General features: G+C 47.3%; 1 protein-coding gene across 2 annotated transcripts in view; it reads left to right on the forward strand.

The window, feature by feature from the left end:
- Window positions 1-25,158, forward strand: part of ankfn1b (ankyrin repeat and fibronectin type III domain containing 1b) — a 120,844-nt gene that overhangs the window by 84,231 nt on the left and 11,455 nt on the right. For both annotated transcript variants that reach the window (XM_076034429.1, XM_076034427.1), the window contains exons 6-11: window positions 11,831-12,035; window positions 12,420-12,627; window positions 17,953-18,150; window positions 19,508-19,621; window positions 19,915-20,012; window positions 22,112-22,202. In XM_076034429.1, the coding sequence (XP_075890544.1) occupies window positions 11,831-12,035; window positions 12,420-12,627; window positions 17,953-18,150; window positions 19,508-19,621; window positions 19,915-20,012; window positions 22,112-22,202 (914 nt within the window). The remainder of the gene's footprint in view (window positions 1-11,830; window positions 12,036-12,419; window positions 12,628-17,952; window positions 18,151-19,507; window positions 19,622-19,914; window positions 20,013-22,111; window positions 22,203-25,158) is intronic.

The following is a 25,158-nucleotide window of genomic DNA, read 5'->3' on the forward strand; positions in this document are numbered from 1 at the left end:
GAGTCATTCCGCTGGAAGGTGAAGCGAGGTCAGTCCACCTCCCGACGAGACCGCCGGCGCTCCTCTGGAATGCAGCGTCATCAGCGCCGGCAGAAGGAAACACGTGTGTCAATAGACGGCGTTGGAAACTTCCCATGAGTCAGTTGCATTTTTGGCATTTTTCACTGTTCATGGCACCTCCTCTAGTCTCCCTTTGCCGTATTTCACGACAATTTGACTCGCATCTCGGAATTTGGAACGTCGTTGTTCTTCTTCTCCTCCACCGATATTAATGAAACGCACATTACCAGTAAAATAATTACACTAACGGCTACTTGGCATTGGGATCGGACGTTTCTTGGAATGATCCCCACCCAGCACAATTCCTGGGAGCAGCGGAGCCAGATGAAGTGGACCGCCCCAGAAGGAGAGGCCAGAGGGAAGCCACTCTGGACCTCTTCCTACTCGCAAGGAATACGAAGAGAGCGAAACAGAGGAACTGTCGCAGAACTCTGTCTCCACCGCAACATGGCACGTCAGGCTGTTACCCTCGATGGGTGGGGCAGTGTTTTGGGGATGTTTACATCGCTGATGCTTGAAAACACAGCCGTCTCCTGGGTGACTGACTCTTTATGCTCAAACGTCTCTGCATTCACCCATGTTCTTACAGTAGATCATCTGAAGAAAATATATCTTGAAATATAAATTAGTCACTATGCAGGTCTTGATTTGCCTCTTTTTATATGACTAAATGACAATAAGCAGGGTTTTTTTTTAATTGTTTCCCAGTAATTAAACATAATCCATAAAATTAAGCATTACGTATTTAAATAGTGTGGCAACTGACTCCCTCAACCTCACTACTTAAAAAGTTTAAGTCAAAATATTAAGGATTGAGGATTAATCAAGATTAAGAATCATAAACTCGAATGCCTCAAATATCAAATTAGACTTTACCTGCTGCTTGCAACATGTAAAGTGGGAAAATATGTTTAAAAATATATAAGATATACAAAAATATTAATATAAAATAATTTATACCATTTTCCAAAGGGGAGTCTACAGTTGATATAAATGCTCTGACTTGTTTTTCTAACACGGCCCTTTCTGTTGATTCAAGTCCAACTCACCAACAAAGTAAAACTGTCGAGTTTTACTTTGGTTAAGTTTGAGACGGTGGTCATTTCGCAGCTTCATCAAGGTCCGTTAGAGCCGGCTGCACCTTGGGAACCTGCGTTAATAAAATATAATGGCAGTGTTATTGTTATTGGTAATCATAGTAAGTGGGCTCCAGGGTGTGGTTGGAAAAAGAGTAGAGAGATGGAGGAGGAGGAGGAGAAGGAGGCACATGAAGAGGAATGGGTTGGGTTGCAGGAAAAATATTTGGATATTTTTACATTTAAGCACCGTTTGTGTATTACCTGTGATGTCACTGGGTGAAGACGACATCTGAACCAGGAGCTGCTTTTGCTTGTGGTTCTTTCAAAACCACTGAAGCTTGTTGTTGTTGTTGTTGTTGTAGTCCATTACAAGAACATCATTGCGATGTCTGAAATGATTTCTGCAACCACTGAGAAGCGAACAGACTTGCAGTCCAAAGAAAAATTGAGTTGATTACAGAGTAATAACTACAAAATGAATCCCTGACTCCCAAATCCTGAACCAAGCAGTTCCCAAAAAAAACTCGTATGTACCAGGAGCTGTGCTGTTTTGCACATCTTTCATTTTTTCAAATAATGCCAATGAGAAAGTTTCTCGGTGCATGCAAAGATCTTGAGCTCATTTGAAGAGCGGAGGGAAACAGTGCAGAGCGCACTCTGCAGTGGAAAAAATTAGGGTGAGAAATTCAAACATATTAAAACAGTAGAAACTAAATTAGGGGAAATAAAAAAAAAATCAAACATTGGCAAACAACGGCCTTCTTTCCTTTGTGTGACGTGGAAATGGGAGATGTCCAGTGGACTTGGACAGTTAATGCTGAAGCCATAAACGGACATTGGTTCCGTTCCTACGCCGACCAGTAAATAAAATAAGTGCTTCCATATCCCCTCGCAGTGACGGCCAGGCGGCTCCAGACCTTCGCCAAAGCCTCTGGGTGCAGTTTTTTTTTTTTTCTTTTTAATTTCCTCTAACGGCTTCTCCCACAAACTGGCCGGGAAGTAAACTCCATTTATAAGTGCTTTGTTTGACCGTCAACATTTGGGAGAAGCGCAGTTGGTACCACATTAAGTGTTTTGTGATTGTGATGTCTGTGGCTGAGGGTTGGAATTCTCTCCGTTCGCTCCCAGAAGGGCCCCCGTTCCGTTCTCCCCCTGGTGCCACGCTGTCTTCGGGGATAGTTTGGAGCTGACAGCGCAAGACGTCTGAGCAGCGGCGATGACGTCAGGAAAGAAAACAGCCTCTGTGGATATAATAGAATCCTCCAGAACACACACACACACACACACACAGAGAGAGAGAGTTTTTCCACGATTGTTCTGATCTTCTCCTCGGTATTCATGGTCACACATGTACATGAAGACACACACGTTGCAATAATCAGCGCTGCCACGGGGTCGTCGGTGGGCAATCGGAGGTTACTCAGTGTTAATCATGTGAAAATTTCACAAAGGAGGGGGAAAAAAACTGGACATTGTTAAAATCAGCCTTTTACATCTTTTGAGGGGAAAGTTTTGAGGCCAGTGACGACGGCACTGTGAGGAACCTCTGGACAATGTGCCACTGCACTCATTTGGTTCTAATTTGAGTCTTTTCATCCCCGCTTTATATTTTCCTCCTTTCTTCTGCGGCTGCGATCTGTCACTTCAAACATGCCCGACAAAGAAGGAGGTTATGGGGCTCTTTTTTTTCTTTTCCTTTTTAAAAATTCTCAATCCGAACATTCCCTTAAAGCAAAAAGTAAAAGAGCTCCGGCATCAACAACTGCGCAGAGGGTTATTTGATGTCGTTTAAAACGATGTGGCTGTCGTGGTGTGTAAAGTAGTTTCTGCCATAAATATCCGCATCAGTGAAAATTGAATTTTCAAAGGAGTTACTTTTAAAAAGAAAAATAATCTGATGTTTAATTCCTTGGGGTTTGCGGCCTGTGCGGCAGTATTAAAACACAGACGGCAACTATAGTAACACGATGTTTTAATATTATTTTCGGGCAAATCAATGTTGCGGAGAAAAAAATGATTTTATGGGAACTTCCAGCATTGTGAAACAGAGTTTCTGTCTGTTTTCAGATCACTCGTCATCACGGAGAGTTTTGTAGGAAAAGTTTATTAGTAGTTATAACAAACACGAATGGTGGCGGCAACTCGGAGGGTAAACCGGGAAAAACTTGTGTGTGTTTTTTTGCCTTTCAATGGGCTAAAATTTCAAAACAGTGCGAAAAGAGTGCTTTAGTGTTTTTGCGGGCTTTACCCTCAAGATTCCACTCATTTAGAAAGGAGGATACGATGATAAACTCACTGGGACTAATTTTCCAAGTGGAGGGTCGAACTTTGGACGACAGCTCAGGAAGTGCTGCGGTGCCGAGTGGACGCTGGTTTGGCTTCCAGGGCGTCGTATTGATTGATTGGATTGTGTGGATCACATCCACACGAGGGTAGCCTGAGAGCTGCTGCTCTTGGAGGCACCGCAAGGCTTCTCCTTTTCACACACGCAGACACACAAACGCACATCCGTGCACACAAGGCTTTAAACACAAAAGAACAAACAATCAGACAAACGCTAAAGTGCTGACATCCATTAGAAACACGTGCACATGACATACGAACATTAAAAGAGTAAAGTATGCGCATAGCATCGGATACGTGCGCGTCCGTGTTTGCACACTCTCACACACAGTCCTTTTGTTGACTCGGGATGCTGCGGCCTGCAGCCGGGCGGTGGGGGGGAGGGGCAGGGGGAGATTTATGAGTCTGGCTTCCTCTTGTCCTGCGCGTCTCCGCATTGATCCTCCGGCTTCCAGGCCAAACCTCAGCCCAGCACTCAGCACGGTGGAGAGGCGGAGAGGAGGCGGAGCTCTCGGTCTGAAGGAGGGAAACATCCTGGAGGGGGGCGGCTGGCGTAGCGGGTGAGGAGGGGAGAGGAGCGAGTGAGAGGGTGAGGTGTGATAGACGGGGGGAGGAGGAGGCGGCTCGGGGGGGGGAGCAGGCGGTTAATGTAGTGTGTCGCTCTTCCTGTTTGTTCCTGTTTGTGTGAGCGCAGACCCGCGGCGGCCCGGGTCACGGGGGTCAGCGCGGCTCCGTGTGTCGCTCATAAGCTGATAAAAGCAGTGCCGTGTTCGGTGTCAGAGGCGAAAAACAATCACCAGGGGAGTCAGAGAGGCCTGCAGGTTTGTAACGAGTGAAAACATTTTTTTTTTTTTGTAGTGAAACTCTGTTTTTATTTTCTATATTTGGGGCCCTCCAGGTGAGATCTGTTGGATCGCTGCCCATAAATAAACATTGATGACTTTCCACACAGCAGCTGAGGTTGAGTCCAGATCAGCCCCTATACTGCAGGGCATGATGATCGATCTCTCACTCTCTCTCTCTTGCTCTCTATTTCTCGTTCTCTCTATCTCTCTGTTGCTTTTGTGCATTTATCAAAAAAGAATATACCTAAAAGTTCCACATTGTGCTAAAGGTTGTTTTTTCCAAAAACAAAATATTAAAGTCTCTTTTTCCTAAATATCTCCTCAAACTTTACAGACCTTAACATGAAAAATGTGTTGTAAAACACACATCCCTTGGCATTAACCCTTTGTGATGTCACAACCTCTTCCACCATTGTTAAATCGCCCCCCGGCCAGAAGTTTGCTCCACCATGTGACACCACCTTGATGTAAATTTTTATATTCCAAGCCTCATCTTCAGCAGGAGGCTAAAATCAAGCATTTTTTCAGGGGGTTGTAAACATAGGGCTAAATACAAATAGCCATAGTATCTTTTTTTTTAAATTAGGCAAGAGTGCTTCCCTTCATTCTGGGATGGAAAATAAACATTACAATATTGGCCGAGACCTTGAATGAACCAGATTGAGCTGATTATATTTCTGAGTGCGGACCAACGTCCACCTTCCTCCTCGTCTCCGCATCCGCACGTCTGCCCGCGAGCTCGCACATTATCCCTTTTTTCCTTTTCTTTTTTTTTTGTAAACTTTGACAAAGAATCCATCACAGTGGGCAAATTATTAACCCCCCCAAACACCCCCAAGCACCCCCACAACCCCTCCTCCGTCCCATATCACCAGCCGTGGGACTTTAAACATGGCGCCCAGCCGGCGTGCGACTGAGAGAGCGGGCCAACTGGAGGCTCCGGTGGCCAGGGGTCGCCGCGCGCCCCCTCCCCTCCCCCTCACCTTCCCCTCCTCCACTCCTATCCCCCTGGCTGGGTGGGTGGGTGGCATATGGCGGCCCAGGCAGGGACCCCTCTGGTGTGACACACAGAAGGCCTGGAGCCACCCAGGCTGGGCTCGCCATCGCCGTGGGAGACTCGGTGTCACCGAGCTGGAGGGGCGGGCCGGGTCTTATGTTTGAGATCCCACCTCGGAAGCAACCCCGAGCGCAATCCCCTACCCCCCCCCCCACCCCGGCCCCCCCTCCTGAGAACGCCAGCCTGCCGCCGCCGCATCGCCGCGGTGACTCCGCTGTCGTCTCCGCTCGTCAGAATTAGAGGGAGATTTACCTCCGCGCGCGCCGGCCGAGGCCAACAGGTGGCAGGCCTCGCGAGGCACAGCGGGCCCACTTCAAAGGTTAAACATACAGCCGGGGCCCCGCCCACTCTCTCTCCCTCTCTCTCTCCCTCTCTCTCTCTCTCTCTCTCTCTCTCTCTCTCTCTCTCTCTGCTGTCGTCCCGAGGGAGGGAGTGGGAGGCAGAGAGAGAGGGGAAGAGGACAAGATAAAAGGAGGGACGAGGTGAAGGGGGAAAAAAAAAGAAAAATGCAGAGGCTGATAAAAATGGAGGGGTATGAAGGGCGGCGCGTGAGCCGAGCGTGGGAGCGCGAGGCGCACCTGGACGCCAGTAAAAATAGAAGGTGTGTGAGCCGACTCCAGGAGAGATTTCATCGCACACAGGCGAGGGTGACATCAGTATCAGTGCAAACAATAAATATCAGATTTGCCCTAAAAGAAAACAAATAAAGCTGATGGAATAGAGGAAACTGAGGCGACCTGTGGGCTGGGGTTCGGGGGTGGTGTGTGTGTGTGTGTGTGTGTGTGTGTGTGTGTGTGTGTGTGTGTGTGTGTGTTTTGCAGACGTGGGAAAAAGCAGCGTAAACAGTGGAACCTCCGAGGACGCTCCTATCAGCCGTTCCGAGAAGTTTTCTCAGCGAGGCGGCTCGTTATCAGAGGCACATCGTTCCAATAGGAGCCCGTCTGCCGTCTTAATAATCTGGCTGATCAGCTAAATTGCTTCCAGGCGAGTGTGCCAACAACCCCCCCTCCCCCCCCTCCAACACCACCCCACTGCCGCACATCTGGCTCCGTGGTCCACACTTCCGTCCTCGACCACGATGGGAACCTCTCATCGTACCTGACGCATCCCTCCATCCCGTCTGCAGCCTCTAAAAAACTAAGGGCCTCAAGGAGACCCTCTGGCTGACTGTCACCTCCGCCGGCTGAGGAAAATCACGGCCAGAGTGTCTGCTGTGTGTTTGTGTTGCGTTTGTGGCGCGAGCGGTCGCGGCTCACTCCTGGCGCGGCCTCGTGTTTGTCCATAAGCCGATAGGAGCCAAACAGAGGGGAGAGGTATATGAATCCCCCCCCCCCCCCCTCCCCGACTCTCCCCTGCTCTGCCTCTCTGTCTCTTTGGGTCCAGCAGCCTGCCTGCCTGCCTGCCTGCTTCCAGTCTGTCTGGTGCCAAGACTCAAATTTCAGAATTTCCTTCTACAAGCCACATTTAGAGCAGCCAGCACAGTGCGTGTGTGCGTGCGCGTGCATGTGCATGTGAGACAGAGTTTGTGCAACTTTCTCATCTCGCTGTCTGCCTCTCAGAACCCCCCCCTCCCACACATACACACACACCCACACACACACACACACACCCTCCCTCCACACACACACACCGTCTCTCTGGTGCCGCTCTGCCTCCTTTTGGTCGTGTGTGTGTGTGTGTGCGCGCGCCCCCCCGTCCCCCTCTCTCTCCACCTCTCTCGCCCATCCACCCGGCTCCCTCCTCAGCCCCCGTTGTTTGTTTAACGAGTCTTGACCCGCGCGCCCGGCCAGCCCAACGCGCGTCAAATAATGCGAATGGACGCTCGCGGTTTGCGGCGCAACGAGCACAATTAGACACAGCAACATGCGGCGGAGATTTATGGCTTCTGGTGGCCGTAAACTAGCCCGGCGGGGGGGGGGGGGGGTTGGGAGGGGGTGGGGGGTGGGGGGGGTTCGGGGAGGATGTGGGTTCTGTCAGCACTCGGCTGACCTGGGAGACCTAAAACCGAAGCCACGCCGGAATGGCACATAGGTTGAATTCGGGGCGTGAGGAGGGCAGGGAGGGAGGCGATGGGGAAACCAGAGGGAGGCGCGTCACACAAAACTGAAGAGAAAGTTCACGGTTGCAGTGGCTGAAGTTGCTGTTCGTCATTATTTTTGGCCTCCGACTTCCCCGGGATGCATATATTTTTTTTATTAATGTTATTTTTTTGTTTAGGAAGGTGACCACTGTGTTCCCAACCACCCAGTGCTTTCAAGTAAAAGCTGCACAACATCAGAGTGCACAAAAGTGCAAGTGAACTTGTGAAGCATTCCATGTCAAATGGAAACCACACGCAAGCGTATGACCTCTTGAAACATCAGTTTCATAAAAAAGCATTGTGGATTTTCTTCCTTTATAGTCGCACCTTCAGTCCTCAGTTTGGCCCAAGTACAAATCAATCAGTCTGATAGCGAAGAAAACATTTTACCATCACACGTCGCCAAAGTGTGGACGCCACATCAGAGGCAGGCGGCGATCAACTCAACAAGCGACGCTCGTTGATCAAATGGCGCTTATCACACGCAAACATGGATGCAGCTGATTTATTCCTCCCTCAGTTCCATCTCCGCCATCTATGTTTTGCGGCGAAAGCGCACAGGTCTCATCAGTCTGAGCCACATTTTTGGCCGTCACCTCGGAGGTTCCCTCGCTAACCCCGCCACGTTGCTTCCTGGCGGAAAAAAAACACGTGAGAAACTGCAGCAGTCTTGATTTTTTATGTGTATTCTTTGAATACTTGTGAGTCACCGTCTGGAGGGTGGGGCATGTTTGTGTAAACAGCCTGATATAAGTAATAAAGCAGATGCTGAGCGTGTGTGTGCATGTATGTGTGTGTGTGCGTGCACGTGTGTGTGTGTGCTCTGTGGGAGTGTTGATTGTCTGTGGTGCTGGTGCCGTCCCACTGTAGCAGGCCCGGCCTATTTGATGTGGGATTGATCAGGGGCCAAAAACATAAAGTCTGGTTTTTGTGAGAAAGCCTGGTTTCCCAGAACGACCGCTTCCTGTTAGACCTGGTAAAAGTGAAGGAAAATGTGCGCCTTGACTCCATTGTGTTTACGTGCTGCATTATATCTTTGATGTCTAATTGTTGCTCGGATGATTAAAAGTCGGGGTAGACCAGAAACCAAAGGCCTGAAAATGGTGAAAGTGTTATATGATGTCACTTTTCCTCATGCTTGTAGTCAGCATTGGAGAGTCCAGCGGGAGGCTTGAAGACGGAACCTTTTCACTGCTGAGCCACCAAAAGATAGACTTGAATTCATTCCTGAGTTGAAAAGAAATCACAATACACAGCTCAAAGGATGTTTTACATACTTGAGGAGATAAAGAAGACATTGTGGACAAGAGAGGACGAGTTTGTTGTAGATCCTGTGAATCGACCATTGACCAAGTTAATCGACAACTTTCTGCATCCTTGTTTATTTGCCTCTGTCTGTTGTTGCTTCTTTGTGCTTCAGTTCACGTGAGGCATTTTGGATTAATTATGAATTTACATACATTTCTTGGTCATGCTTTGAACATTTATGCAACCTGTGGATGACGTGAACAGAATTAGGGTTTAAAAAAAAAAAGATTCTCCCACCCTGTCGAGAAAATTCTGAATAAAATTTCAGAAATACTTATTGTGTCTTTGAAGTCTGTATTCAATGACAGACGCCAGACTATGAAAACATCTCCAACTTTTAAATATCAGTTTTTAACAGTGGCAGGATGGCAGGATTCCACCTGTTGCTGTCATACGAGAATCAATGATCCCTGAATCCTGAACTTCTGATTGTGATTCTTTGGCTTTTGTTTTTAGTTGTGCGTCTCATAAACTGCTAGTCACGTTACGCACATACATGGAAAAGCCAGTCAAACCAGTTTAAATGTGTAGGATAACAAACTGATAAGAGAATTCCTGAAACTGACATAAAGTATAGTTTAATTAACCCGCCTGCACTATTTTAATTGCAGTCAAGTCGCAAAAAGGAAAACGGCCGCAAGTTGCGATGATGGATTTACTCTCTCGCAATAGTTATTTTTCTGTCTCTCTTCTTTTTTGTTTGTCTTGTATTGCGTTTTCTGCGCATTTGCACCGTCTTTCATCTTCGTCCAGCCTTTCGGGCCGTGTCATTGGGGGAATGACATCCTGGTCTCACATGTTGCGCGGAGCATCTCTTTGAAAGCAACACGCACGTTATGCACCCTCTAATGTCGTCAGAGAGTGATGGGGCACCGTCCTGCCGACAGAGGGGAAAAAAAAAAAAAAGTTGTCTGTTCCATCTCAGGCAAATAACAATAAGCCCGGGGCTGGATTCCAATGGGCTTTCTCTTTGAAATGGGATACCGCCACACGCATTACAAATATATCTCTTGTTTTATCTTCCGGGCCAGGCCCATGGAAAAATTATTCCAAATACCTGCCGCGCTTTATCTGGAACCCTGGAATAGGTTAGGCCCGGCCGGGAACACGAGGATGTCTAAAATAAGGCCTCTATTACGGGATGGAGTGGAGATGGATGAGGCAGAGCGGGAAGGGACGAGGATCGGGGTGGTATTTTAGGTGTACCGGCCCTGTGAAAAAGGGCCTGTTGCGAGGGCTTGAGGCTGCTTTAAAGTCGACTATGTGGGCCGCCGGCAGCTGTTGTACGAAATGCATGTGTCGGAGGAGGGTTTGACTCTGTGTGTGTGAGAGTGTGCGTGTGTGTGTGCGCTCACGCTTGCTCGTGTACATTCACATCCATAGCGGAGCGGGAGTATAAATAACATTTTTCCTACATATGTTCTCACCTTGACAGATCTGTTGTTGGCCTACGTCAACTACGACGGCCGAAAGTCAAACCAATCTTTATTTAGTTCCCCTGTTTTTGACCAAACCCTCATAGAAACAATGGTTTACTCAAGGATGTTTGCACTTGCAGAACTGCTAATAACCCATCTGTTATCTTAAAACACCTTTAGAGAGGATTATAGCCTTATCAGAAATTGTTTTTTTGTTGTTGTTTTTTTTTGCCTTCATCATTCATTACATAGTATCAGGGGTTTAGGGTAAACTCTGATTAGTTTTTCTCCAAAACATGTTGCAGCAAGATTAAAGAAGATGAGACAAGCCAAGTTCAAGGACGAGGGACGAGGGACGGCAAACCCGAGGTGACAAATGGGAAAAGCCAAATGCCAGAGAGCAAGGGCAAGGATAAGAACGTGTGAAAAGATAAGAAGGGGAACAGAAATTTTAGAAGAGCACAACACAAGGAGAGAAAATCAAGCCTCCTTGAGGAATTCATTTATCTCGCCGATAGGGCCGACGCGTCAGGATCCGTCGCAGAAGTTTGTCCTCGTCGCCTGTAGGGTCCTGCTGACATTTCCTTCAGCAGTCGAGTGTGTGTCTGAGTGGCACGTTGCAGACTCACACTGGAAACCTCAATGTCACCCATCTAGTTCCCATAGCAGAGTGCCGAGTGACAGCATAGCCGTCATACCAGCGATGCCAAGACGCCGGCGATGCGAGAGGCCCGGCCTTTGAAGATTGCAGGGGAAGAGGTGACATGAAGGAGCTGCGCTGGCAAAATCAGCCGCTGGGGCGTCTTTGCCAGCGGGGGGCGGCATCCGCGAGTGAGAACTGAGAATGCCAACCGACGTGGTGTCTTCCTGGCACATTGTCGCAAGTTATCGCGACGGCACAGACCAAACCACGTGTTTGTAAACAAATTCATTTCCTCAAGTCTCAAGGTTAACGGCCATTAAAACTTTAGTTCAAAGGAATGTGTTATTATAAAGTCATTTCTTCGATGACTTTATAAAAGTGGCTGTAATCAGGGGCTTCAAGCAGTAGGCTTAGCCTCGACAGTGGCAGTATACATCTGTTGCTCCTGACTTTCTCTGTGGTCAAAAGTCGGTATTTCTCAACTTGACCGTTCACATTTAGAATGTATTAACAGCTGTTACCAAACATAAGGCTTGGAAGTAACACGAAACTCAACAAAAACCGTATGTGGCATGTTAGCTTTTGTGAGCCAGCTATAGGTTAGCATATGCTAGCTGAGGCGGCTCGTTTTATTTAGGCATCAACAGTTTACATTTGGATTTTGATAAAATGTTTTTCTCTGCAATCTATACTTCCTTTGCCTTTAATACTTTAGTAATTTTTTTTTTAAACATATAAATTGGCTGACTTTGCATTAAGTACAATACAGACGTGCACTTTCAAAGTCATGGAAGCACGGCAGCATTTTGGAGGCTAATGATTGTTAACTCAAGTCTTTGTGATTAATCAAGATTAATCTAATCATTTGTCATCAGTCTAATCATTTAATTAGCTCAATCAGACCTCACTCACCATTCACTCCTCCCTCTGACTCACAGTGTGCCTCTTGTCTGTCTTCCAAACCCTGACTGACTGACTGACTGAATGACTCGTCCAGGGCTGACACTGCCAAGATGACGCAGCCCATGCGAGGGGACCAGGCAGCGGCGGCCCGCAAGTCAGCCAGCCTGTCCTCGCCAAGCGCGGCTCGCCGCCTCTACCGCAACTTGTCTGGAAAGTTCCGCACCAACCTCCCTGGCCTGGAGGACGGCGTGGTGGCGGCACGGGGGGCGGAGAAGGAGAGGCTGCGCAAAACCACCATCGTAAGTCAGAAGGTGCACGTCAAAAAATAAACCCAGGAACAATGAGGTATAAAAATAGCCTGGGGAAAATGTTCACAGCAAAAATGTATTTATTTTTCCATAATCCTTAGTGACCCAGATTGACGGCTAAAATCACACCTGAAATCACATTATGGATATTTACATGTGTGTTTTTTAAGCCAGGTGCAGACTGAATTAAAAATGAACAGCTTTTCACTTTCATGCAAATGTCACATTTTTTGAAGAAGAGATTTATGAACAATTTAGATTGCTTGCAACCGATGTATCATCCCTGCAATGTCATTTTAAAATTAAATGGCTCACATCCACCATTCGCCTTCTTAGCAAGCTGTCTGTTGTCTCAGAAGTATCTTTCTGTCTCAGTTCCAGAGTAACGAAGCCTTGTTCGAGGCTGTCGAGCACCAGGAGCTGGACTTGGTGCAGCTGCTCCTTTCCCAGTACAGTCTGGAGGAGCTGGACCTCAACACCCCCAACAGCGAGGGCCTGCTGCCCCTCGACATCGCCATCATGACCAACAACGTGCCCATGGCCAAGCTGCTGCTGCGGGCCGGTGCCAAGGAGAGCCCTCACTGTGAGTGCAGCAACACTAGGTAGCTGTAGTGCCAGGCTGGTCACATGGGTTGATTTAAAAACACTGAGTGTCGAAGGCACAAATCAAATTACGGCTCCCATTTTGCAGTTTCTCGGAAGACTCTGTGGTTGGTTCAATTTTTTTTTTTTTTTAGATTTCTTCATTTCTCTGTGTTGGAATAACACCAATGGGCTTCAGTTTGTCATTTTCTGGAGACTAATTACAAAAGAGGAACAAGGAGTGAGGCAATAGGCCGTGGCAGAAATAGCTTCATTTGACAGTACGCTGTTACTGCAGGCCATATGTTTGCACAATTACATTAGACTTGACTCAAGCTGCATTATTCATTTTTGTGAAAAACACAAAGCGGTTTCACCGCTATGTCTGCTGTGTCTCACGTCTTTGGTCTTTTGGGTAATCAAGTGTTTTTCTGAGATATCAAGAAAACCTCGGCATTTCACAATCCAGGCGTCAGCAGGGAAAACTTTTGACCTGCCTGACCCGTTGCTATTACAGTCTTGTGTTATTCGTAAAGGAGAGCACCAACGTGGTTCTATGAGACTTGAAGACTTGCTAACTGACCAACTTTACTTTTGATCTCTTATTGATTCAGCTGGGAAGATGCCTGAGAGGTTAAATGCAATGGATTTTTAGTCCCTGCTGGTCCTGCACTCCTTGCTGTGGACATATCTGTTCCAGCTAGTTTGGACTTAGGGCGTATTCACACCAGGAAAGTCCTTTAGTTGGCTTTCTTTGGTCCGGACCAAAATACAATGCATCTTTTTGGTTTGGTGCGGTTCCTTTTCACACTGCAATTTTCGCAAGAGTCCCAGGATTTGACAACAAACCCACATGTGTGCACAGATCGTTCAATCATTGGACAAAACGGTCCGGGGCAGGGTAACACGGTAAAATACGAAAATTAAACAATAATGGAGCTCCAGCGTGCTGCACAAGCTTTGCAGGTAATTTGGAGCATCAGAAGCTTTTGATGCAACGTCGATTTTGTGAGGAGATGTTTACCATTTTGCGACAACGAAGACGTTTGGCAAGAAGCGTCTCCTCATTGCTCCACGTTGAACCGCGACTCATGTTAGCCTGACGGTCCGACGACGGGCTACTAAACTTTCTACTATGCTAACCAAAACATTATTTCCCATAATGGTTGTCGCTACGTAAGCCTGTGACGTGTAAAAAGGTGTGTGATTTCACAACTATTTCGAGTCCCACGGTGCGGTCGCTTTCACACATCAACCGACCCGCACGATGGTTCGTTTGGAAGCGAACCGAGACCACATCTCCGGTGAGGTCTCGGACCAGCTGTTTGCTGCACACTAGAGTTCGCTGGTTTGTATTCACACCAGCCCAAAAGGTCCGCGCAAGGGACTTTTTTGGTTTACTTCGAACCAAACAGGGCAGGTGTGAATACGCCCTTAGAGTTAACAGTTAGCAAAATGTGCTAACTGAGGCTGTTTGTGGAAGCCAGAGTACCTGGAAATAACACAAAAAACTCCAAGCATCCAAGCCAGAGGCTTGGGAGTTAAACCCACAACATTCTTTCTGTTCTTTTTTTATATATGAATTTGTTTCTGCGTGTCACTGACCCTTAACAACTTTTTCATAATAAATGTTGAAACTTGCACAAACCCAAATGTTTTTCACTGCTATGACTGGCTAGATTTTGACACTTGGAAGAGATTCAAGGAGTAAAATCAAAAACCTGTTGATCTCAGCGTCACCGCAACTGGAAAATCAGTCGCATCCATTTGAACTTCAATTCATTTGACATGTGCAGAGGATGTTGGCGAATGTTGGACCTAGGAAGCGAGACCACTCAGGCTCCAGACTTGACCTTAGAATGTGTCCTCAGCCGAGTTTTTGAAAACTAACAGATTCCAAGGAATATTCTGCTACTTCCAACAATCCCAAAACCATATTTCTCCATCACTGACAGGTTCATTAGTTGTTTTTTTTTGTTTTTTTCCCTAGAATCCATTCTTGAGCTTATCTCACCGTTACTCAACAGTGTTTGTTTCGGAGTTTTAATAGTCACTATGGGAATCGACCACAGTCGCCCGGACAACATCAGACACAGACGCTGACACATAACTCAGGACGTTAGCCCTTATCACGCTGGTCCGTCACTGCACGGCTCTCCCAGGAAAGCTACTGACGAAACTCCCGACATGGCTCTGCGTTTTCCGCTGGCAGAGGAAACATATAGAGGCGATGACAGAGTGATGCAGTTTCTCTCGTCTTTGTGAGCACTTTTCACTGTCTGTGATCTGCTCAAGCCTCAGCCCCCTTCCTCTGTTAATGATTAGAAACTCGCCGGCGAGGCTCCTTGGCTTGTTTTGTGTTTGCCCCGCAAACACACACACACGCACACACAGGCACACACAGGCTTATATCCAGAACCGAGCCAGGCGTCTTATATAGGTATTGTGAAATTGAAAACACTTGAACGTAAAGAGATTTTGACTGAAGCTTGCTCTTTGATTGTGCTCTCTCTCTCTTTCTCTCTCTCTCCCTCTCCCTCTCTGTGCCTCCCTCTGGAGACCTCAAATAAGTCGTGAGCGAGCGTCAGTGCGTGAAAACGGGGGAGTGGCGGAGAGCGACAGAGCGTAAAAAGCAGCCACGGCTTGTCTTCTATTACTGTCAACGCATCACGAGGACGAGTATCGACTTCAAAAGACGCTGCTAAAGGGCATTGATGCTGATGTTGATATTGCAACATTTTTTGTGGTTATCCAAGAGCCGGGCCGAGGTCAAAGACGGTCAAGCGAGTCCCTTTGTGGCTTTCAGTAGAATAAACTTTAAAGGGCCCATATATAGCCCTCATTTATCAGCCTGGGCTCCAGTGAAGCAGCCCGAATCATTTCTAGAAAACTCTGCCCTCTAGCCCTCTGTTTACAGCTGAGGTGGTCCCAAAGGCTGGGAGTGATACACTGATACATTCGTATCAGAGTGTCACGTGACACATTCACAAACTTCGTAAAAAGAATCATTGATGACTTTCCCATTCAGTCACTCAATCGATCCACTGACAGGCCAGAGAGCTGAAAAAGAGAGGGTACCGTGTGAGGTACGGGAACGTATAAGGTCCTCAAGGATACCGGCCTTGATGGGGAACCAGGACCAAGCATGACATCTGGAGCAGCTCCCCGGCTTGGAGGAGCCAGAGTTGTAAATCAAAATGGGCCTCCAACAAATGTTTCCATCCTTCAGAGGTTGCAGATAATTGGTTTTTACCCAGAATTAATCAAAGCCTTGAGCCTTTAAAACACTAAAGCCGGCCCTCGCACTGCCCTTAAAGTGACAGATGGCCTTTAAGTCGTCGCTTAAGTGGTTGAATTAAAAAAACAAAACAAAACAAAAGAGAGGACATGACGCCTGTAGGAGACACCAGGAGACTGAGAGAAGCTCGCAGCCGCCGCGGAGACACGGAGCGAGCCGCAGGATTAAACACCCAGATGGACATTTTGACACGGAGCTTTAAACTTACTGTCAACAGTGGAATCTAACGCTCAACAGTGGAATCTACAATGAACAAACACAGACCACACAGACTAAACACAGACACGCAGCAGTCCCAAACACTCCGAGGAATGACCAGCCACCAAAGAAGACATACAGTGCAGCTACTGTCCTGTGGGACCACGGCAGCTTCACCTTCCTGCTCCTGCACTTTAATCAGAATCAAGCAGCACCTCCAGGAGATCTTCATCAGCGACTGGGGAGGAACAGCAAAAACCTGAAGCCAGAGCTGAAGTGCGGGAATTGTGTTCTGTTGTCGTGTCCACGCTTGTTTCAAACGATGACCACAAATCAAACAATGATCTCATGTGGTTTTCCTTTTCATTATATTTGATGTCTTTATTCATGATACTGTGTATCAGCTGATGCTGATAGAATTAACCCTCCACACCAACCCTATTTGATTGTGATATATATTATGCATGTGTTTGCTGAGCCATTTGATTTTCAAGACAATTGTGCAACTTCATTCAATGGTGAAGGAAATTTGAAAGGTAGAAGGAAGAAAAAGTAGGAAAAGTAGGTAAAAAACAAAACAAAACAACCAATTCCACATTTTTACAACAGTCACCCTAAATCAGTTTTATTCACCTGTTGCTATTGCCAAGGGTTTGGGTTGAATAAATAGATGGCCTTGGTGGCGTCGCTAGCAAAAAAAATATGATGTCACTGTCGTCATTGTAAATTTTCCGAAATCAATCATGTGCATTTTTCCAGCTTTTGTTGGAATAAAGACCTTGAAATAAATGAACAGCCCTGGTTTTGTTTCCCCACCGGCTGTTGTTGTGGGGAACACACCTCCCTCCTCCGCCTCATTTTCTGTCATTCCTCAAGCGACGTCATGGCTAAAGAGATGGCCCGTCTGATTAAAACAGTTTACTGGATGGAGCCGCTGCACAATTCTGCCAAACAAAGACATTAAATGAACTTGTCGCAGGCAGCAAAGTGGTTTATTCTCGGGTTACTGGGCGAAGATGTTAGAGTTCAACCATCACTATTTCCCGCTGTAGTCTAGCTTGTAGAACAAAAAACTCCCCATCCAAGCCACATTACACACACACGGCTCAGCCGATTCCTGGTCCTTTTAACTTCCAAACAGGACGCTGCTCTGTCATGCTGCTCTCCGGCGCTGCTCTTCTACTCACCCTTTATTTCTGTAAAATTTCAATAAATTTGCCTTTGCTGCAGACTTTAGGTTAGGATGACCACTTTTTGGTTACTGAAAACAAAGACGCAACAAAGACAATATATTCAAAATGTGCTTCTTATCTTTTGTAAGAATAGAATATTGTTATGTATTACCTCTCACCAAAGGAACATCTTCATTCTCAGAGGTTACTCAACATATTTCATTATGCTTAAAAAAATCTCAATCTCAAAAAGTTTCAATGGTGCAAATTTTCTGAAATGAAAAATTGGAAGAAATATAGCTCTTCTGTATTAGAAAAATAGGCCTGGAAGTTTCAAGCTACATTAGCAAATCAAGGTTTAACAAAATAATTCTCATAATTTTTAATCTTAATGATGTAAATAAAAAATATGACTTATTTAATGAAAAACAATGAAAACCAGGAAATGTATCACTTCAGGAAAAAAAGAAAAATCAGAATGTCCAGGACAGGACGTGAAACCAGGACACTGGTCACCCTACCTTAAGTGATTATAAGGCATATAGAAGACCAAAAAAGTGAAAAGAAAAATCACTGCAACGTCAGTCATAGATATGCCCCTGTCCACCAACAGATTGCACAGTTTGATCCTTTTCCCTCTCACGTTTGTGTTTCCCAGTTGTGAGTCTGGAGGGCCGAGCGGTACATCTTGCCACCCTGGTGCAGGAGGCCGAGCAGCGAGTGTCCGAGCTCCAGGTCCAGGTGAGCGGGGAGGCTCCCGGCGAGCGGGAAGGCTCGGACCGGGACCGGCAGCTGAAGGCCTGGGAGTGGAGGCTGCGGCTCTTCCGCCGCATGCAGACGGGCTTTGAGCACGCCAGTAAGGCCTTGCATAACTTTGATGTCTTTTCCTCTCGCCTCTGCTTTTCTTTTCTTTTTTTTCTTTCTTGGCGTTCCGTCTCAACTGAGCTATTGGCTTCCATGCAGGGAAGTGAGTGCAAACGCAACACGGCCGCGTTCCCGCTTCACTTTTCTTTATTGGTGTTCGGTGCATCGCCAGGCGGTGGTGGCCGAGTGGACAGACGTTCGCTCGCTCGCTCACATGCACGACACACTTTCCCTCCAGCGAAACCGTCCCTGAGCTCTGATGTCATCTTCATAATCCCACATCCCGGCGGAGTGCGATGGGTTAGTTTTGCGAAAATGGCTGGAATTCATTTCACACATGTCAGAGCAATTTGACATGGTTTCAATCAGCGTCACAGTGGATGATCTCATCACTGTTGTGCTGCGGCGACTTGAGTTGAGCGCTGTTGTCTCTCCACACCGTCGCTGTAAAATGCAACCACTTTACGAGCATCTATTACTTGGCAGCAGCTGAACTTTCCCGCTAGAACGCTCGGCCGTGTCATCGCAGTGGGGTGCCTCGTAACCGTCTGCTGGGCTCCGCCCCCCTCGGTTACTGTCGCTACGCCTGTCAAGCTTTCACACCAATCAGGCTAAATATGGACTATATAGCAGTATACTAGCAGGAGCCATTTAGAGGCAATGTGAGCAAATGTCTGCAAAAACTGCAAAAAAAAGACCGTAGAGCAGTCGTCAGTATGCCTGAGCTGCACTCACACTGTCAGTGGCAGTGGAGCGTTGCAAATGAAGAGAATATTGCAGTAGAGCAGTATAATTAGTAGTATATTTTAGTCGTATCTTAGTAACATTATATTCAAGATACAATATGGGGACAATGAGTTATAGTGTGTATTTTCGCATTGTATCTCATCGTATCATATTGTATTGTATCGTGTCATTTCCTGACTATTTCAGATATATCATGGACCTTCTTACACAGCAGGGTCAATCTATATCATTTATTTTGAAGCTAATATTGCTTTCATTATCTTATCGTTAGCTGAACAAAATTATCAGAATTCAATTTTTTACAGCACAAAATACAACAGATTATTATAGATCAACATAAACAATTTATTGGAAATTTAAGCAAGAAATAAATACACAACAGCTCAGGAAAGTGTCAGTAGGAGTGGAGTTGCCCACACTACAAACCCTTTTCAGCCTGTGATCTTCTGCTGAAAGCCTGACAGGCCTCGGGCTCAGACTAACAGTTGCCATCACAGAACTGGCCGGCTGTTGTCTTTAACGTGCAGTGTCGGCTCTGCTGTTCACACTGCCGGCGCTCCGCTCACCTGTTTCTCCATCCCACCGTCTGTCTGCCTCCTCAGACCCTCCTGAAGCTCCCAGTACAGTTCGCCTGTCAGTCAGCAGCAGCAGCAGCTTGAGGGTGGACTTTGAGGAACCGCTCTGCGTCAACTCTGCGGTGGTGACCAAGTACAAAGGTCGGTCCCAGAGAGTCACATAATCATATAAGAAATGTTTAAAATAAATAAATAAATGAAAGTTTGTTTTTGTTCTCTGTATTTGTCCTTGTCCGAAGTGTTTGTGTGTAGTTATCTTCTTTTGTATTGCACCAACCCAGTCATTGATGTGAGTGTATGGGCGGGCGGAGGAATAACAGGATAAAATTGTCCTCTAATTCCTGTATCGATTTTTCTGTTTCAACACTGCAATTTTCTTCTCTTTTTGGGGACGAAATTGTTGTAAGTTATTGTATTGTTTGATGGATTTGCAGTGAGCTGGAGCAGCGCTGCGTCACTCAGCCCTCTGCTGGGTGAGACGGTGGTTGAGGACACCACTCTGCTGCAGTGCAACATCACAGGACTCACTTCGGTAAGTTCCGCCTGGATAGAAGACCATGTATTTCTCCTCACCGGTGCATTTGTTTGACGGTGCTGCCTGAATATCACCTGAATATGAAGCTGCTATGTGTTTCAAGTGAAAATGGCGCACTATGTTTGGACGGAGGAGGAGACGGAAAGATATCACAACCATTCTTGGCAGCAAACAAACAAAAGCAAACTAAATACTCCTTATGCGCTTCACACCATTTAATGGAAACACCTGCACATTGCAATTGTACTTTGTTGAAATTTGAGAAATATTGCTTTTATTTTGCGAAAAACTGTAAAGGAAACGCAGCTACTGTGTAATGCAGCTAAAGGGCAACACATGAAAACGTTGATATGTCATTGAAGATCTGCTCGACGCGCTCATCTTCCCCTGCAGCCCAGAAGACGTCCTGCCTCCGCTCTGCAAGTGTGCCTCCGTGAGCTGCAGATCAAAATTGATGCACTGCCTCAGTCTCTGGCCGTTAGCGGGTGACAACATGGCACAAAGAGGGAACTCGGCCTCCGGCCTTCCCAACTGTTGCTGCTGACCAATAAAAAGGCAGAGGCCAGTCTCGCTTGCCACGTCATTTACATGGAAATGATTGTTAAGGCGACATTTAAAGGCATTTCATCAGTCCCAGATGACGGGCCGCTTGGGGGAGATTTTGGCGCCCAACTTTAAAACAAAACAAAAACAAATCAAGCCATCATTAAATAAACAAAAAAAACAAAAAAACGAGCAGCTCGGTTGCCTGCCACCTGATTTATGTTTGGCACTTTAAAGGGGGCACGCAGACAAATGGACGCTCCGCCGCTTGTTTGTTATTGTGTAAGAGTGCACGCCGGCCCCCCGCGTCCCGTCCCGTCTCTGAGACCCCTCGCTGCGAGCCAAAGCTCACTCCTGTCACATGACGGGGGAGGGGTCAAGGCAAGGTCAGGAAGTGTCGGCGACTGCTTTGATTGATCTGGCTGAGAAAGAAGAGACAGAGGCCGGCTGTCTGCACACTGGGCACAGACGGCCCGTCTTGATGGACAGTTCACCCTCTGCACCCGCGCGCACACACACACACACACACACACACACACACACAAGTGTGGCCTGTATAGACGCAGCCAGATTGACCAAACTGTTCTCAAACATTTCCATGTTTTCAGGAACCACTCGACAGCAGCTGCACAGTCTGACTGCCTACAGTATATGAAGTCAACTAACCCCGATAAAGTCCCTGAAATCAATACCTCGATATTACACACTTGGAAATGGCCAATGATGCGTCCGTAGCGCATCTTCACTGATTGCCACTGCCTGGTTGCAGCTCACAGATCCAGCAAAGACACTCTGACGAGTTTGAAGAATGGAGCTTTTCACTTTTTCCTTGTTCTTTTCTCTACATTCATCCATCCAATTTTTTCCACCACATGCCCTGCTCTGAGGGTGGTGGTGGTGATGATGGGGGAGAGGGAGGGAGGGTCCTGGAGCCCCTGCCCAGAGCGTCCGCCCCCAGACTTGAAGGTCATGGGTTCAATCTGCGGCTGGGTCATATCTGAGACTATTGAAAAAAAAACGGCACCCGCTGCATCGCTGCTTGACACCCAGCATCAAGGGCTGGACTTGTGGAGGTCAGATGGCCAAATGATTCCCGAGTGCCACGTCAGAAGGGGACGGGTCACATACAGAGATGAAATTCCCAGGTTGGGATCAATAAATCTCTCTTTCTTTCCTTTCTTGGGCTGAAGGCAGGGCGACACCCCGAACAAGTGGCCAGTTTATCACAGCGCCGCACAGGGACAAACAACCATCCGCGCTCACGACTTGCCAGTCCGCCTAATGTCTTTGGACTGCGATCGAACCCGTGACCTTTTGTGCGCATTCAGCGCTGGCAGACAGCAGAAACATCAGCTGCTCATCACTCAACTGAAGCGTTTGGATGCATGACGAGCATCGTCTCCGCGTGACCAGTTTGTCCTCGCAAGAGTCGTGAAGTTGTTTAGTTGTCGGTCCTGCCGCAGAATTTACACAGAGATTTGCAGCTCCACTTCTTGTCAGCGCAGGCGAGCTGGGAGCTGCTGCACTGACTCCTGTGTTTTCTGTCCTTCCAGGGGACGCACTACTACGTCCAGGTGTCGGCCTACAACATGAAAGGCTGGGGGCCTCCGCTCGTCTCCACCCCTGCCTGTGCCGCGCCGTCAAGTAAGTCACGGCTGAGCGTGTGCGCACAAATATGTATTTGTGTTGTGACAGTCAAGTGAAACACAAAAAGTCTCAGTCCACAACTAGACGACACCGCTGTGAGATGCTCTCGTCGTTTGCTGCTGTGTGTTCCTCGCCCCACATCGCTGAGATCTCTTCCACACGCAGGCCTTTCACTCATCCGCCGGAAAGTCGTGGTGGTGGCTCCGATGGTTTGCTCTGACGTCACTGGGGGTGGGGGACAGCTGGACCCGCCGCAGCCGGCCAGCGTCACTGTGTGTAACCGTAGCCTCAGCATGGCTGGCAGCAAGACACTGGCAGGGTTCAGCCAAGAAGTTAACCGTCAAGTCATGTGCAGGAACAGCTGGTGTGCTTCCTCTCCAAACATCTATCTATCTATCTACCTATCTATCTATCTATCTATCTATCTATCTATCTATCTATCTATCCATGCAGTGAGGACATTCTGCTGTTTACGCTGTTTTTCGTGTGTGTGTTTTTTTGCAAGGCATAAGATAACACCATTGTGGTTTTACAGCTAAATAAATAAATAAACATGCGGCGACTAACGAGAGCCGACGGCTCCGGTGCAGCGATTTATGAGCCGATTGCTGTTAATGCGCCGCACGTAAAAAAAAAAAAAAAAGAAAGAAAGAAAGAAAGAAGGTCTGCAGAGCGGAGCACCTACCATCCATCGGCAGCCGGCGGCATAGGTGCGGCGATTGTGTGCACGTTGGCACGCCGCTCCGGGCACATCTGGGGAACATATGAACATGTTTGTCTTCATCAGCACAGCATGTTTTTTAGCCCCCTGTGTGCATGTGCGCGTGCGTGTGCGCTCCAGACTGGGCTTTCCCTCTATTTTTTTTCTCCACTGTCCGCCTCCCTCTCTCTCTCTCTCTCTCTCCCTCGCCCTCTCTCGCTCTCGCGGAGCTAATTTCGATGTTGCGTGTTTGTGTTTTCCATTTGGGCCTACCACTGGAAATATTTGCATGTCTGTGCTGTAGCACGCGGCGCAGCCCCAACAGTGGGGGCCTTATGCCGGCCTGTGGACGCCCATTAAAGGGCCCGCTTGTCCTGTGGGGACAGGCACCTTTCCGGGAATAGAGCGCACCGTGTTTCACCCTCCGGGGGGCTCCAGTAGAGGGAGTCGGGGGGCGGCAGGCGGGGTGGGTGGGGAGGTGGCGGCGGTGGGGGTTTCGGGGGGAGCGGGTTATCGCTGACACATCTTCCAGTGAACGGGCGAGGATGCTGAAGTGGCGGCGGCGATGCGCCGACGCCTTCACGGCTGCTGTGTGTGTTAAAGTGAAGACGGCGCGTCGGGATGGCGACGGCCAGCGACACCAGGGGGGTAAGGCTGCCGGTGAAACACTCGCCGGCCTCTTGGGTCCAGCTGACTGAGCTGCAAGCCCCCCCCCCAAAGACAGTGGCCCATCCATCCCATTGTCCTTTCCCCCAGTTTGAGCGCTCAACATATATAATAAGTCTTTCACTGTAACCAGCAGGTCAAAACGTGTCATTGTTGCCATGAAATCCCTTCACAATGCTGTTGGCCAGGCCATAATAGATTGCGCAATAATGTGTGTGTGTGTGTGTGTGTGTGTGTCTTTAGTATGTGCTTCTACCACTGGGTGTGAACATGTGTTGATGGGTTATACGCAAGCTGAGCAACTGTTATGATGGTGTAGCATGGCTGGGCCATAAGCTGCTTGTTGAGTTATTTGTGCTTTCACGCTTGTTGTTTGCTGGCATTTATGGCAAAGCTGCTGAGGCCAAGACAAGTTTCCCCCAGAGGGACAGTAAAGTGGATTGTGTTACATCGCATGGTATTTTTCATCGCATGGTATCGTATCACACAATATTGTATCATATAGAAGGCGTTTGCTTGCACTTGTGCTTGTTTTCACCTCCAAAACGAAGCAAAGTGGGACATGTTGTGTTACTCTTCTCGCTTCTCTGACACTGCAGCAAACACACCATGTTTGTCCGTTCCTGTGTGTGTGTGTGTATGTGTGTGTGTGTGTGTGTGTGTGTGTGTGTGTGTGTGTGTGTGTGTGTGTGTGTGTGTGTGTTCATACTCACTGTTCTGAGCCCAAATATGTGCAGAGCAGTAAGTCGCAGCGGCGCTCAGTAGGTCTGTCTGTCAGCCAACCACAGCTTTCTCACACTGGGGTGGGAACTGTTTCCTATCGTACACACACACACTAGGCCTATTTGAGAAGGTCTAGTGTATGTACGACACACTTCACGCTCCTGCTACAGGAACGGGGCCAGCCCAGGAATTTTTGGGGTCCCGAGAATTAACCCCCACTCCTAACCCCAGACTAGAATCAGTCATGTATTTGTCAGCGGCTCCCGGTACAATACTGAAAGAGAAACAGCCATGCGGAGTCCACATACATGTAGCACATGTAACATACATTAATGTTCACAATCCAACCTGTATGTTTGTGCGTTTCGTCATTTTAATTAACCAAACTTTGCTTCAATTTGAATTTGATTCATAATTTCTGATCCACTTTATTTTTGTCTTACCAAAGTTGTTTACCCAATGATTCTTGCATGGGAACTTACAAATGAACAAATCATATAAAAATTGATTCAATCACCAAACACTGATAGATTCACGTTTAGGGCTACTTCAGCCTCCTTACAGTGGACCTTCCATTTGTTATAAATCCAATTGTCTAATATTAGTGTATAAAGATACAACATGTTTGTAACTTTATCTTATCTTTACTTTATCATAGTATACAAATGTATTTCATTCCATTCCATGCCTGTAGATGTTGTAGATTGGGCCTTAAGACCAAATGCTAAATGATTTCAAACACTGAAAGGAATCCAATGTATTTACACCTTCAAAAGTCATGCGTGACTAGAGTTGCCAACTGTCCCTTAAAATACAGAATTGTCCCGTATGTGACATTGAAATGAATCCTGTTTCAAATCGGTA

The sequence above is a fragment of the Nelusetta ayraudi genome, unplaced genomic scaffold (assembly GCF_046127955.1).
Source record: "Nelusetta ayraudi isolate G7.1 ecotype Tasmania unplaced genomic scaffold, CSIRO-AGI_Nayr_v1 ptg000042l, whole genome shotgun sequence".
NCBI lineage: Eukaryota > Metazoa > Chordata > Actinopteri > Tetraodontiformes > Monacanthidae > Nelusetta > Nelusetta ayraudi.